The sequence below is a fragment of the Nylanderia fulva genome, unplaced genomic scaffold, assembly GCF_048542155.1.
Source record: "Nylanderia fulva isolate GAGA-0341 unplaced genomic scaffold, ASM4854215v1 Scaffold8, whole genome shotgun sequence".
Taxonomy (NCBI): Eukaryota; Metazoa; Arthropoda; class Insecta; order Hymenoptera; family Formicidae; genus Nylanderia; species Nylanderia fulva.
The window spans coordinates 2,940,274-2,955,235 of NW_028190916.1; the positions used below are offsets into that span (position 1 = coordinate 2,940,274).

Consider the following 14,962-nt stretch of genomic DNA (forward strand, 5'->3'; position numbering starts at 1 on the left):
ATCGAAAGGGTCTGAATAGCTTAGTTGGTAAGAGCAGTCGCCCGGAAAGTGAAAGACGCGGGTTCGATTCCCGCTTCAGCGACTTTTCGGACCTATATTTTTCTCGCTTATTTCTCCATATGTAAGTTTCGAAATTAATTTATATGTGGAACTTTGGGATCTCAAATTGAGATACAGTTCCGTTTAATTAATTTTTCGTTTCGTTTCCTTGGCTCTATTGCCCAGCTTAGAAGACAGCATACTTATATTATTTATATTGAGAGCCGATAAAAATATTTATTTCTGAGTTTATTCACGCCTTGGGCTAATCACGGCGGTATTTACTAACATCTACTAAAAAGGCAAATGAAAAATATAGGATCGAAGGGGTCTGAATAGCTTAGTTGGTAAGAGCAGTCGCCCGGAAAGTGAAAGACGCGGGTTCGATTCCCGCTTCAGCGACTTTTTGGACCTATATTTTTCTCGCTTATTTCTCCATATGTAAGTTTCGAAGTTAATTTATATGTGGAACTTTGGGATCTCAAATTGAGATACAGTTCCGTTTAATTAATTTTTCGTTTCGTTTCCTTGGCTCTATTGCCCAGCTTAGAAGACAGCATACTTATATTATTTATATTGAGAACCGATAAAAATATTTATTTCTGAATTTTGATATAGATTGTCGTTTCTATTAAAATCAGCAACTCGATTAAACTCGTGAAATTCCGAGAGACTTATCTACATAATCATTGAAGGAATCAGAAATTATAATTATATACACAAATGAATATTAACTCGATATTATACTTGCTATAATTTACAAGTTATAATTCATTGTAAGGGTCGAAAATGTGACTAAGCAAATTACGCAAAAAAATACTATTTTATTCTCGTTGTTCGCGGCAAGAAATTTGAACGAAAAGTTTTACGGAAGTAATAAATGATATTTATTCCATGTATACACAATAACGCGCTAAGAAAAATGTGGCTATAAACGGGTTGGAACGTTATACGTTCCTCGTCGCGATCGATCTTGCCTCCCCGACTGTCCGCGTCGTCTTCGGATCGCGGATTACGCACTTCGTCGATTACCCAGAAACGCTAACTAGTTCCGCTATTCTTAACCCAGTAATTATCCCGATCATCTGTTCTCTACTTGAATAAGCAATTTCCCGTGTCGCGTCGCGTCGCGTCGTCTGTCACTTTCATTTTGCTCCGAAAGCGTTCGTTCAATCGAAAATGCGATTCAATAGCAATAAATGCATTGTGCGAGATTCCGGTTATCATTAATGTCAGATTGAGATGACGGCATGATTAAATGAATTTTTCAACGAATAAAAAAATACGAGCCATATCTGGATTAATTTTTCTCACCGTTTCTTTCCGATTTCGCGATGCAGTCTTATGAAACGAGACAGCAGTAATTATTTACTTCTCAAGCAACATAAAAGTATAAAAGACATCTATTAATAAATATTTAAAAATGAGTTTCTCACAGCGTGTTTACTGCGTCACTTAGATGTTTATGACAGTTCGAGTGATTGATTAAAGTTTATATATAAAGAAAAAAGAAATTGTGCTACAGTAAATATGAAAATACTTCTCGTAGTAATAGTAGAAGTGTCACATGTGTTCTCTCTATACACACAACGTGCACAATATATATATATATATATATATATATATATTTATATATATATATATATATATATATATACGTGTAAAAAAGATATATCCATAATACTTGGTCTAAAGGCTCTACACCCGGCTCTGCCCTTCGCGAGCGCGATCACCGAATTCAACCGATCGACCCGACTAATAGAAGTCAAGCACGGCCTCGCCGCTAACGATACTCGCGAAAATCGCGCGAGCCCGATCGCCGGGCGACATCATCGGTTTCTTCGCGTCGACGTCGCGACGACGCCGATCGTTCGTCTCCGGACACTCGCCGATCTTCTTCTCGAGATGCTCCGCCGGAATCGGTACGATGGATCTCACGTCGCTCTCGGACTTGACGAACTTCCGCGGGCTGTCCAGGACGTGCGAAACGCGAGGCGATTCCATCTTGTAACCCCTCTTCAGGTTCTCCGACTTGGTCTGCCTGATGACGGACACCAGTCGTCGCTTGATGTCCGCGCTAGCGATCTGCTGCGCGTTTGGCTGGGTCCGATCGAACGGATGTTTGGCGACATTCTCGAGAAGATCCAGGAGCCGGTCGAACGACAGGCATATCTCGTCCAGGGACTGCTGGCTGATCAGCAGGCAGCCCCTGGTCTCGATCTCCTTCTCCTTCAGAACGTTCTCCAGCACAGCTATGTCGTTCTGCGCCGATCGCAGGTTCGCCTCGGCGGTTTCGCGACACGCACGTTCCTCGACGAGCAGAAGGTCGACCCGCTTGCTTTTCTCCAGAAGACGATCGTGCTCCGCTTGAGCTTCCGCCAATTTCCTGAGGACACTCTGAATCTCCTCCGGATTGTCCTGCCGATCCACGCTTTGCGTTCCAACATCCACCTTGATCGAATCGAAGCTCCTCAGGCTCGTTTCCGCGGAACACGGGACGTCTTCTTTGGGTTCTCCCGACGTTGTCTTTCGATCTTCGACGTCGCGATTCACCGCGGATTGTATCCTGGACTGAAGGTTCAGGTGAAGAGACACCTTGGGCACCGTTTGTATGCTGCCGATCGTTCGCGATCGAATCAGATTAGGTCGTTGCTGAGGGATGTCGCGGACCGGCGGCGATGGCGGCCGGATCTTCATCTTCGACGGCAGAAGCGTCATCGGGAGCGTCCTCCTCGGAGGAATCGCCTGGCACGTCCTCTTCGCGTACATGGTGAAGGCGCTTCGCGCTCTCGAGAGCTTCGCGGCGTCTTCGTTCTCGTTGCATCTTCTGGTACCAGCCGACGCGATCCTTTTGTCCTTCGGCGCCAATCCCATCCACTTGTATTCCGACGACTTTCCCTCGACGTCGTTCTCCCCCAATCTCCTCATCACTTCCGTCGCAAGCTCGTCGTTCAGGTTCGCGTTCTTCCTCACGTCGAGCACCGCCAGCGTGTTATTCTGCTCGAGCAGGTTCAGCAGATCGTCGCCGATCTGATCCGTTAAGCCGCAGTGCTGGAGATCAAGCGCCTTCATCCATAAACTGTCGCGGATCGCCTCGATCATTTCCCTTACGGCGCAGTTGCCGAGATGCGGATTATCGTTCAGGGTCAATCGACGTAATCCCGGCATCGCCTCGAAGTTGGGCTCGCGATACCTCAGCGATTGCTTCCACGTGTCGTGGTAGAGCGCTAATTTCTGTCTGGAGAGGGCGGACGCCAAAGCGCCGCCGCTGTTTGACGTGAGGTCGCAGTGGCTGAGATTCAACGACCTCACGCTGCGAATGTCCGCTACCGTTCGGCAGATCAATTCGCAGCCGGTGTCCCCGATTAAGCAGCGTCGCAGGGACAGATGGTGCAGGGTTCCCGTGCCCGACAGACCGACGCAGAGCACCGCGACGCAGTCCGGTGGAAACGGGATGCCCTCGAGTTCCAAATGCGTGAGGCTGGGCGAATTTCTCACGCACTGGCCGACGCTCTGCGACATCCATTCCAGCAAATATCGCGTGAGGACCACCGGGGCTTTGCCCATCGCTCTCGCCTTATCCTCCGAATTTACCTCCTCCAAGGGTTTACGGTATTGATACCTGATGAATATGGATGCGACATCTCTCGTATCGAGATTTTGACAAATTCGAAAACAATGAGGGCGAACTATATTTTGTTTTCTAGAGTAACTTGTTTTACTTTAGATGTCAAATTTCATAATATAAAAATTCCAGAAAAAGAAATAATTATTTTTTAAAGAATTTAAATAACGCGAATAAAGATAATCATATGTTATAATCAGAACTTACATGTGCACGGAGAGAATTTTCTCTTAGAATTTACCTTGAAAATCATGGTAATCGTGGGACATTATAGTATTGGGAGAAATTTATAAGAGTTTCTCTGATTAATATTTACCAATACACAATATAAAAATATATATATATATATATACATAGTAAAATTAATCGAATATATTTTATATCTTATATGGTGGTAGATATTAATATTTTTATCGTGGTAAATATTAATCAGAGAATACTCTAATATAAAATTCTTCCAACATCATATTGTCTCACGATTTTTAGGGTAAAATATAATAAAAAATTCTCTCTATGTTCCATCACATATATAATTCATTAACGTTAAATAATCTAACCCCACCAAATATATTAATAAAAAATAATTAAAAAATCTCATAAAAAAATCAACTAATTATAAGAGATGCCAGAAACTAGTAGAGCATGTAATCGGTTATTTTGCAACCTGCTGTGGATGCTAATCGATTTGAGGGAGCGATCGAGAGAAAGGGAATTCAAGATCGGGCCCCAATCGTCCATCTTGACGCGATCGGTGGTGAAGTCCAGGCTGTGCGGTAGGGTGACACATATAACCGGCAGCGGTCGCAGTCGTTGCTGCTTGCACAGTTCCATGTAGCAGCTTGCGAAGTTCCTGCCGGCCGGGATCGCCATTTTCCGCGGCGAGGTCGGCGCGGCCGCATCGATCTTCCGTCGGCATCGCGACGGAATTTTACCCTCGAGGGTCGTAATGGTGCCGGTGGTCTCGCCTCCAGAATTATGAACAGTCTCAGCCGCTGTTGTAAATCGGCGCATTATCAGATCCGCTCTCTCATCGCTTGGTACAAGGAGCCTTTTTTTTAGACGTTTTTAAACGGACGCCAAATATACTCTTAAAAGACGACACGCGTGTCGACAGAGAGTGAGAAAGAGAGAGAGATCATTTACCTTCGCCGTTGTTGCTTCGCCCGTGGACTAACCGCGATCTTACCGCGAAACGTCATCTGCACTACCAGATTTGCATGGAAGAGATCGGCAAGTTGCGAAAAAAAGTTTTGTCGGAAGCAATATTTCTCGAAAACATCGACGGCGTCCTTCGTCGTACGTGATCGCTGTACGCGAGACCCTACCTACCCGAGATCGACATAAAATTTCCGCTACGCGGAACACGACGAACCTACGAACGAAACTCGCACGCGAGCGAACTGAAGATGTCGTCGGTCGTAGTTATTTCATTCCGATTTATCGCCAAAATCGAGTTTGCATTTACTAAATTATAGCGTGATACTTTATAATCGAAATTCATTTTTAATATATAAAGCAGAATAATATAATGTTTAAAAAAAATCCTTCTTTTGGCATAAAAAAAAATATAATAATGTCATTCAAGAATATTGCTTAAATTTTTTTTAAACTTTCACATTTTTATTCTCTATAAAAACTGGATAATTATATCATTACTTTTTATCATTCAGATATTTTAATCCTTCCGGCACATAAATTGTTTCTCAGACCGCCAGTCTCCCTAGCTATGGCGAGATACACTACGCCACTACCTCTGCCCACAGTCGCACCGACGACAAACTCTACAAATAATGCAGCGACACCACCTCGACAAGACAACGAGGACGGTACGCATCTTATACATTTCAAATAATTTAAACAATCATTAACATTCTTTTACAAATAATTGTTTTTTCTTAAAAAAGACACATATTTTTATACATTTAAACAAAAGAAGTATTCATTAATATATGTATGTGTATATATATATAAAATTTCAGATGCACAAAAATTGTTTCATTTTATTAAAGATGAATGGTTTTTTGAGAGATGATCCTATTAATTCAAATCTTTGTGAAAATTTATATCGACGCCATTCACGCTTTTATCACTTGCTATTGTTACAGCTGCTACAAAGAGTTTACATAAGATAGGAAAGAGTTTTATGTTTAAATAGGAAATGCATCCGAGGATAGTATAGATGTAACGAACGAGGAGCCATTGACACCTCAACGAAGTGGATGCGCGCAGCTTCCACCAATACTCCCGTCATTATATTCACCTGCGAGTGCCGAAACGGTCTACGAGACCAGCGCGAGGCTGCTCTTCATGGCCGTCAAATGGGCGAAGAATCTTCCCTCTTTCGCTGGTCTGCCATTCAGAGACCAGGTAATGCTTTGCCAAATTTACGATCGCAATTCACTTACAATATATATGTAAATGTAGCATATATACATATTTTAACGCACTTTTATTTATATTGCTCATTTACTTTGACGTTGATGAATGATAGGGTAATAGGCTGTTGAGAATTAAGATCAGTAAACAATGTTTTATCAACACCGATCATCAGATAAATAAAAATATAAACGACACATTCATATACATACATATATAAAAAAGAAATGTCTTATATATTTACAGATATTAAATTTAATTGTAATAAAAATCTCAAAAAGATTTAGATATAATTAAAATCTAAAAAATTATAAAAGTTCAATTATTATATTAAATCTTATAAAATAAAAATCGAGTTTATTATAATAAAAATCAATCAAACAACAGAAAAAGCCAGATGATTAAAATGGTAGAAATATACGGAGATAATACATCAGTTTTTAAATAAATCATAAATATCCGATTGATCGTGTTAAGGTAATATTGCTGGAAGAGGTCTGGTCGGAACTGTTTCTCCTAAATGCGGTTCAATGGTGTCTGCCACTCGAGTCATCGCCTCTCTTCAGCGCTGCCGAATTGACGGCTCTGACTCTCTCGCCACATCAGCATCCGCACTCGGGATTGCATCTGCAAACCACCACGGGAAAACCTAGTCAAGTAGCGGCGGATGTCAGACATTTGCACGATACCCTGCAGAGATACAAGGCAGTCATGGTCGATCCCGCGGAATTCGCCTGCATGAAAGCCATCGTTCTCTTCCGCCCAGGTTTGTGACTTTCGATACGTCTCATATATATATAATCTAAAAAGTATTTGTATAATTTTTTATTATTACAAAATTCAGAATCTCTGCCTCTCCTTCCCTATACATATCCCTAATAGCACAACATATCCAAAAGATATTCAGAGGAAATCCAGAAGACATTTGAACATCCTCAGGATGTTCTCTGAACGTTTTCGGGATATGTGTGCTGTTAGAGATATAATATATGATTTAAACAGTTTTATTGATTTTTAATTTCTGAAAAGATGCGTATATAATCACGAAAATATATATTATCCGCTTAATTATTCAATTTCGCAAAATCGGGATTTTTATTTCTAGAGTCGCGCGTATTTTCTTTTTGTTGCAGAAACCCGCGGCTTAAAGGACTCCAGTCAGATTGAGAATCTGCAGGATCAGGCACAGCTGATGCTGGGACATCACGCGCGCGCTCAACAGCCGAATAGCCCGGCCCGATTTGGCAGGTTGCTGTTGCTGCTCCCGTTGCTGCGAACGGTTCCGGCTGCCAGAGTGGAACTGATTTATTTCCATAGAACTATCGGCAATACACCGATGGAAAAAGTCCTCTGTGACATGTACAAAAATTAAAAATCATCTCGGACATCAGAGAACTTTTCCCGAGAATTACTGCTTCAATTAAATTGATAACGCAAATTACGCAAGGATCGCCAAAAGCTTTGGCGCTAAAGCAAGGATTTACGGAAGGCGGAATTAATCACCGAAAATGGACAGCAAAGACTGGCTAACGAGACTTTCCTAAAAATAAAAAAAAATGGAAGAATCAAGAAGCAAAGCGCAGCTTTGTTCCGATCATGATCAGGCCTAAGGACAAAGTTCTAAGTCCCTTCGAGATGATCATAAGATAATAAATTCGATTGGCGAGTATATTCCTACAAACGCGGAGCACAGGAAGAATGACGTCACTAACGAATAAAACGGCAACTAAAATCGACCGAGGGGCACTCAATCGCGGCGTAAATATACACATAGACACATACATAATATATGTATTTATTTATTATAGACATATATATCGGGCGTTAGGCCCAACACGTTGATAGAGTGTTTTTTTTCGTTTCTCTTGTAGAAGATTAACGGATTAATCCAAAAAAAAACGGAGGTATTTCGTTTTTTACATTTTTCCTTCTCTTTTTTTATACCTTGACTTACGTTCGTCGTGAAATTACCGAATTAGAGAGGAAAGTGACGGGAGCGATGAACAGATTCTGTAACTTTATGAAAAATATGTGATTCAGGACTCAATTATGGAATATAAATGTTCGTAAAATTGCAGTGAAATTATTTGAAAAATTAACGCAATTAAAATATTCTTTTGTCTTTTTACACGTGAACAAATTTATGCATCAGAGATATGATTAATAAACCGTGGCAATATAGCTATACATATACATTACAAAATCAGAATTAAATTGCATTTGAAAATTACTCAGGCAGTAATATAAATTCATAAAATTTAATGTTGCATAATATAATTAATGAAAGTAATTTGATCCACGAAGGTGTGTGAGGAGTTAATTTTTTTCGGCGCTGTAAATGAATGCTCGTCCGCACTTTCTCTGTATATTTCGTGTTGTGATACTATTCGCTGTAAAAGTCTACGTATTCTCAATCGGTGATATGTATTGTAACGATTACTTGTAATAAAAGTAAATCTGATTAACTTGTCTATCGTCACTGTCTCGTATCACTCTAATTTGTTTTAATTTCCTATTATTTTAAAGAGAGACTAAGTTTTTTTCTATATTAATTAAATCTAAGTTAATCAAAAGTAAGTAAAATTAATTATCTCGATTTTAAATAAATATTTTTTCAACTTATAGCATCTCAACTTTGCTCATACAATCGACGAGCGAAGGAAAATATCGAAAGTAATATTAACGCATAAATAGCCATTATATAAGTAGAAATAGAAGATAGTAATAGATGATAAAATCAAAACATTACAAAATATACTTAACAAATAAAACTTCGAAAAAATATGCGAGACTACAGACACAAATTAATCTAATAAAAAAAAAACATATATCATAATAAATTCAATTAATAATTTATTGACAAAAAAAAAAGGAGTCGCGAGGGTCTAAGCGGAATCCTTCGAACGGAACCCAAAGTTCAAAGATCGCCGTAGTATTTGACGAGAAGGGGTGGATTTGGCCCCTCGAAACGCAATTTGACTTCGGTCGCGACAGAACGCAACGACGTATATCCGCATCCCCGCAAACCCCCGTCACGGCGGGTTGTTGCATAAACGTACATATTTATTTATCACCGCATAATCCCTGTGACTTCCCCTGCCGACGAGGGTTTTGCCGCACGGCAGTTTGACGGTCCCCGGCGGAGTTACCCCCTCAGCCGCTTATAAATTACATCGGGGCTCGAGCGAGGTTTAAGGGCCTGCTTAAGTTGTCAAAGCAATCGGGGAGTTAAACGCCCCGGCGCTGGGGGTGAGCGTCCTTAATGCCTTTTCGAGCGGATCCACGAAACGCGCGGAGTCAGGCGGCGAACCGCGGAGAATAATTGGGGGTAAAAGCAAGTAGACTCCATTCCACTCAAGTTTGGAAAGGTAAAAATTGCGTCGGACAAACTTTCACTAACTTGCATTACGCTAAGTAGATTTTTAATATTATATATCTCGTGATTTTTTCACATGTAAAGATTGCATTTTGAATGTATTGTTATTTAGCTTCTACATTTTTTAATTAATATTAAACAATAGAGCTGCGATATATTTTGTCTCGTTAATATTTAAATATTAAAAATATGTATAAAATATATTGGAAATGTATTTCTCATGCTAAATGGTTCGAAAAGAATTCTTTCAACTCGTCGAATATTACGCCTTCAAAATTCTTATTTCCAATAAATTCTCCGATATTGAAGTGTAACTTCGGAAGACCTTCCCTAAGCTTAAAATATCAATAAAGACGAAAGAACACGTTAAGAATTTAGACTATCTAAAGTTATTATCATCTATATCAATATCAAAAAGAAACGACTGGTACGAACTACTTGTTTTTCAGTAGTGTAAGCCTATAATGATCAGACATGCACAAAATGTTCCCTTCCGCGTTAATTAAGAATTAAAAGAGCATCGTCAAAAGTGGGACGACGAATCACTTCCTACAAGACACCTGTATCAAACCCTTTCACGACCCCCTTCTTCCCTCTCGCCACCCCTAAAAAAGAAACGACTTGTTTTTCAGTAGTGTAAGCCTATAATGAATCAGACGTGCACAAAATGTTCCCTTCCGCGTGAACTAAGGATTAAAAGAGCATCGTCAAAAGTGGGACGACGAATCACTTCCTACAAGACACCTGTATCGAACCCTTTCACAACCCCCTTCTTCCCTCTCGCCACCCCTAAAAAAGAAACGACTTGTTTTTCAGTAGAGTAAACTAAGAATTAAAAGAGCATCGTCAAAAGTGGGACGACGAATCGACACTTCCTACAAGACACCTGTATCGAACCCTTCTCTCGCCACCCCTAAAAAAGAAACAACTTGTTTTTCAGTAGTGTAAGCCTATAATAATCAGACATGCACAAAATGTTCCCTTCCACGTGAACTAAAAATTAAAGAGCATCGTCAAAAGTGGGACGACGAATCACTTCCTACAAGACACCTGTATCAAACCCTTTCACGACCCCCTTCTTCCCTCTCGCCACCCCCTAAAAAAGAAACGACTTGTTTTTCAGTAGTGTAAGCCTATAATGATCAGACATGCACAAAATGTTCCCTTCCGCGTGAACTAAGGATTAAAAGAGCATCGTCAAAAGTGGGACGACGAATCGGACACTTCCTACAAGACACCTGTATCGAACCTCGCGTGAACTAAGGATTAAAAGAGCATCGTCAAAGTGGGACGACGAATCGACACTTCCTACAAGACACCTGTATCGAACCCTTTCACGATCGCAAGTCCCGCGGGGGTTGCGCAGGCCGGTAACGAATTTCAATATCCATCCTCCGAGGAGAAAAGGCGAGCATAGGCATGGCGGCACGCTTGGGAACGGAAGGCGAGCAGCGTGATAGTATTGACTCGCTTCCGCGGATGTGCGGGGGCGGAGTTTTCGACCTGTCTCCCCCGCTGCCTCTCCGGGAAACCGGGGTCGCGCCAGGCTCGATCGGGTCGGTCGGGAAGGGTGAGACTGACTCTCGTCGCACGGGGCTGTCAACCCCCCACCCACGCGACGACAAAACTCCCGCTGAAGGGTGACCCAGCAATGGCGGCGGGACTTGTTGTATTTCGCTTTCGAGGTGAGCTCTCTCCATTCCCTTCTATCTTCTCGATTCTGTTCTCCCTCTGCTCCGCCGATCTCGCGAACCAAAACGAGATGGTGGCGAACAGGGAGGTGCGAGCGAGAGCGAAGAGAAGGAAGGGTGTACAGCGATCTCCGGAGCTTCAAAGGGACGAAGGGGGAGAGCAGAAAGAGAGAGAGAGAGAGAGGGTGGAGGACTATATCGCTCGGAAGCAGCAACCTCCATTTATTTTATTACATTATCATACCAACTAGGCGCTCGATAAGTGGGGCTTTAAAGCGACGGTTCTCAAATCGTTTCGCGCGAAACTTCCGCGCGCGACTTTTGCTCACGGCGATGCTCGGCTTCGATATTATCGTGGAGTATCGTAAGTATACTTTGTTTTTTCAAAAATATAGATTTAAGCATCCGAAATTTTCAACATGTCTTAAGAGACGGGATTCAAATCTTTTTGTCTCATACATCAATAAAAATCGAAAAAATAAATATTTGGAACATTTATAAATTATTCTAGAGAATTAATTAGCAGTTAGAGCATCACACTTTTTTTCATTATTAGAAAAATTAGATTTACGGATATGTATCTCTCCCTTGGAAAAGGGAATATCCTTTGATACTTAAAATACAAGTACATATAACATTTACGTTACGTACGTATGTAGAGTATTATCATAATTATAATGCATAATTATAAATTATTTCATTAGATATTATTATTCTTAATTTTGCCAGTTCAAAGTAACGTAACAATGAGCTAATGTTAATAAAACATATTTCACAAATTTTTCTCCTGTACTTATTCAAGTATAGTAATATTCCTTGCATGCATAAAAAATGTGTAATGAGATTTTAATTATCGTAAATAAATGAATTAAAAACGCACTAATTTTTAATAAAATTGCAAAACATCTTATTTACAAAAATATCAAGCTTTAAACTTATTTAGCAAAACCTTCAATAACAAATTTGAAAAATAGAGATTTTAAATATTAAATTATGACTATAATAGAAAATAACATAATTTCAAGTCTACATTAGAGTATAATTCTCTAAAATAAATTAATAAATTTTTCGGAAAATCTTACAAATATAAAAACAAAAATTCTATAGTTTCTTTTTCCTATCATGACACTGACTCGTTCAATAATCATTATAGATCTCATTTAAAATTGTTGTCGCAAAACCGATGTATCGTTTTGCGCTTTAACCGATTAGCCAATTATTAAATCCGAATCATTGACTCAATTAAATCAGGCCAATATAAAATTTTTACCGCACGCTTTTTCGGCGGGGATTGATATGGAAAATTTGCGAACGAGCAACGAGACAAACAAACGTGTGTTGCGACAATACGCAAACGCGTGTAGTCGAAAACGCGGCTTCAATTATATCATAAACGGAATTTGATGCAGCGCATTTTGTTTGAGCATTAAATCGCGCATCGGTCCACGCCAGCCGCTCGTTAAGTAGAATTAAAACCGGAAGCGACACACGTAGAGCACTGTGCAATTTAACGACCATCGATTATCAACGAGAGTTTAAATTGAGCGCGAATACAATTATCCTGGCGGATTTTACAATCTCGTTAGACATATCCTTTTCACTAGGCACGCGGCCGATTTAATTCGCGCAAACATTCGCCGTCGAATAATATCTCTTCTTTGCGCCGATGATCCTCTCGGCGACAATGTTTCGGTGATAAATAAATATCTCTCGGGCCGAAATTTTTCTTTCGATAAAGATAATTATATAACATTTTGTAATAAAATATATAATTTCTATCAAGCAGATTGATATATAATTATATTTTATTTTATTGTAATATTATCATATATATATATTTTAACTTTTAATAAATCAAAAGATACGAAATAAAAACATATAACGCATTATAAATTATTTTCAAAAAGGAGCGATGAGAATTAATATTAATATTTATTATTCAAATAAATTACGATTTATATTTTACAATTCAAATGGAGTTAACATGTTGAAAATAAATCCTGTCTATAGAGAATTATATCAATTAATCGAATCAATCTTGATTCCAGTACTTAAAATAAATAAATATATATATATTATACAATATATCTCCATAATAAATCTTAAAAATTTATTAGCAAATAATGGCATAAGAAAAAAGCGTATATTTAAGAGAAAATATGATTTTTTAAACAAATTTTATATTTATCGTTATGTGTCTGTGAAAAATCAATGCAGTCGTTTCTAAAGAAAAGGCAAAGGGAAAAGTAAAGAGGGTCAATTGGGTCGAGAAGGGACGAATCCTCTTTCCGTTTGTGGATATTCGAGATGAAGTGGCCGCCCTCCTGGTCGAGGACGAAGACGAACCGTAATCCTGGGGAGTACGTGAGGCGGAAGTCTGATTTCTTAAACAGAACTCCAGGACTCGCGGGGTTTGGATGAAAAATTCACAGAGATTTTATTAGGGTAGCTACCTTGTAAACAGCGATGGACTGTACGTACAATTGACGAGATATAGAGTCGCGAAACGGCCAGAAAAATCGTTAACTCTCCATTGAGTGTTTCTGAAATCAACAGCATAATGTCCGCGAGAAAAATAATAAATATATTCAAAATTGTTTGTTATTCGAAAATTATGAATTCAATATAAAAACATATTCCACATATTTGTAGAAACTTTGAGAAGATCGTGTATTTCTACGATTTTACATTCTATAATTCAATTAAATGTAAGGATTAAAAAAAATATACATATTGTGTTTCTCTCTTATACATATAATACATAAAAACATATTAAAGTTTTAATAGTATATATCACACATCTAAAGAGTATTCTATCGTAACTTGGTCGCGAACACTATTATTTTATATTAAAAAAAAAAAAAAAGACTGCAGTGAGATTCCTGAGAAAAGGTTTGTCGAGAATGAAGCTGCAGTGGTCAGAAGAGACTGTCGGACTACCTTCATCCCTACATCCTCCATTCCTCATCCTCCCTCTTTCCTAAAATCAATAGGTACGTCGCCGCCCGTCACGCTGTGAATTGTACAACATTATTGTTAAACGATTAAACAATATATATTATAAGCCACGCCGACATGCACTTGTTAATGTACTGTCATGTATCAACATAATTTGCCAATAAATAATACAATGTAGATCTACAAATTCCATTCTCTAGATAATAATCAAGTTTTACGATAAAACATTTATTTTACACAGAGCTGTTCAAAAAATAAAAAAGCATAATATAATATAATTTCATCATTAAAATTATAAGATATGCGATATATATAGGTATATATATATATATATATATATATATATTTATATATAAAATATCTGTAATATGTAACAAATCCACGAAACTGTATGATTCTTTTGTAAAGATTTGTTTTTAATTTTGCTACAATCATAGTTCATTAAAGCTTGAAAGTGACAGTCTTCGCAAGATAACATCCCTTCACCAATCACGACAATGTCGTTACAATTATCTCTCCAATTATTTTCTTTCCACTCAGACAACGTTTGCTCGTCGCGTGCCGATGGTTTCTCATCCGTAAAGCTGCGCGATTCGTTCAGTGAACCGAAGGCGAAGCCTTTGTCTCTTTCACGAATTAATTTCAAGGACGAGGACCTTCTCTGCGAGACAAACCTTGTCTCCACGAGCCCAATTTATGCTTAAACAAGGAGCATCTTCGCATAACTTAGCGTTGCATGAAACACAACGTCAAAGGGAGGAAATTCCGCTCTTAAAGGGTCTCACAGACTTATTGAACTTCAAAGACGAAAAGGTGGAAAGAAGACTCAGCAAAAAAAAAAGAGGAAACTTCCTTAAAGATTCGTCAGTTGTTTTAAAAATACATAAATGTCACTTT

The 14,962-nt window shown here is 39.0% G+C and overlaps 2 protein-coding genes across 3 annotated transcripts in view; one reads left to right on the forward strand and one right to left on the reverse strand.

The window, feature by feature from the left end:
• LOC114941544 (photoreceptor-specific nuclear receptor) overlaps window positions 1-8,505 on the forward strand; it is a 31,258-nt gene extending 22,753 nt beyond the window's left edge. For both annotated transcript variants that reach the window (XM_029316561.2, XM_029316562.2), the window contains exons 6-9: window positions 5,372-5,490; window positions 5,820-6,031; window positions 6,518-6,806; window positions 7,174-8,505. In XM_029316561.2, the coding sequence (XP_029172394.2) occupies window positions 5,372-5,490; window positions 5,820-6,031; window positions 6,518-6,806; window positions 7,174-7,412 (859 nt within the window). In that variant the 3' untranslated portion in view covers window positions 7,413-8,505. The remainder of the gene's footprint in view (window positions 1-5,371; window positions 5,491-5,819; window positions 6,032-6,517; window positions 6,807-7,173) is intronic.
• Window positions 1,795-4,534, reverse strand: LOC114941545 (uncharacterized). Its single transcript, XM_029316564.2, has 2 exons — window positions 4,329-4,534; window positions 1,795-3,661 (listed from the first exon to the last, which is right to left on the reverse strand). The coding sequence occupies exons 1-2, from the start codon at window positions 4,532-4,534 to the stop codon at window positions 1,795-1,797; spliced, it is 2,073 nt and encodes a 690-aa protein (XP_029172397.1).
• Window positions 8,506-14,962: the final 6,457 nt, after the last annotated feature.

Bases quoted from the DNA above. Each gene is read 5' to 3' on its own strand.
- LOC114941545 (XM_029316564.2), bottom strand. From the start codon at position 4,534: ATGGCGATCCCGGCCGGCAGGAACTTCGCAAGCTGCTACATGGAACTG. The intron at 3,662-4,328 runs GTTGCAAAATAA...CATATTCATCAG, and splicing joins TCGATTAGCATCCACAGCAG to GTATCAATACCGTAAACCCT.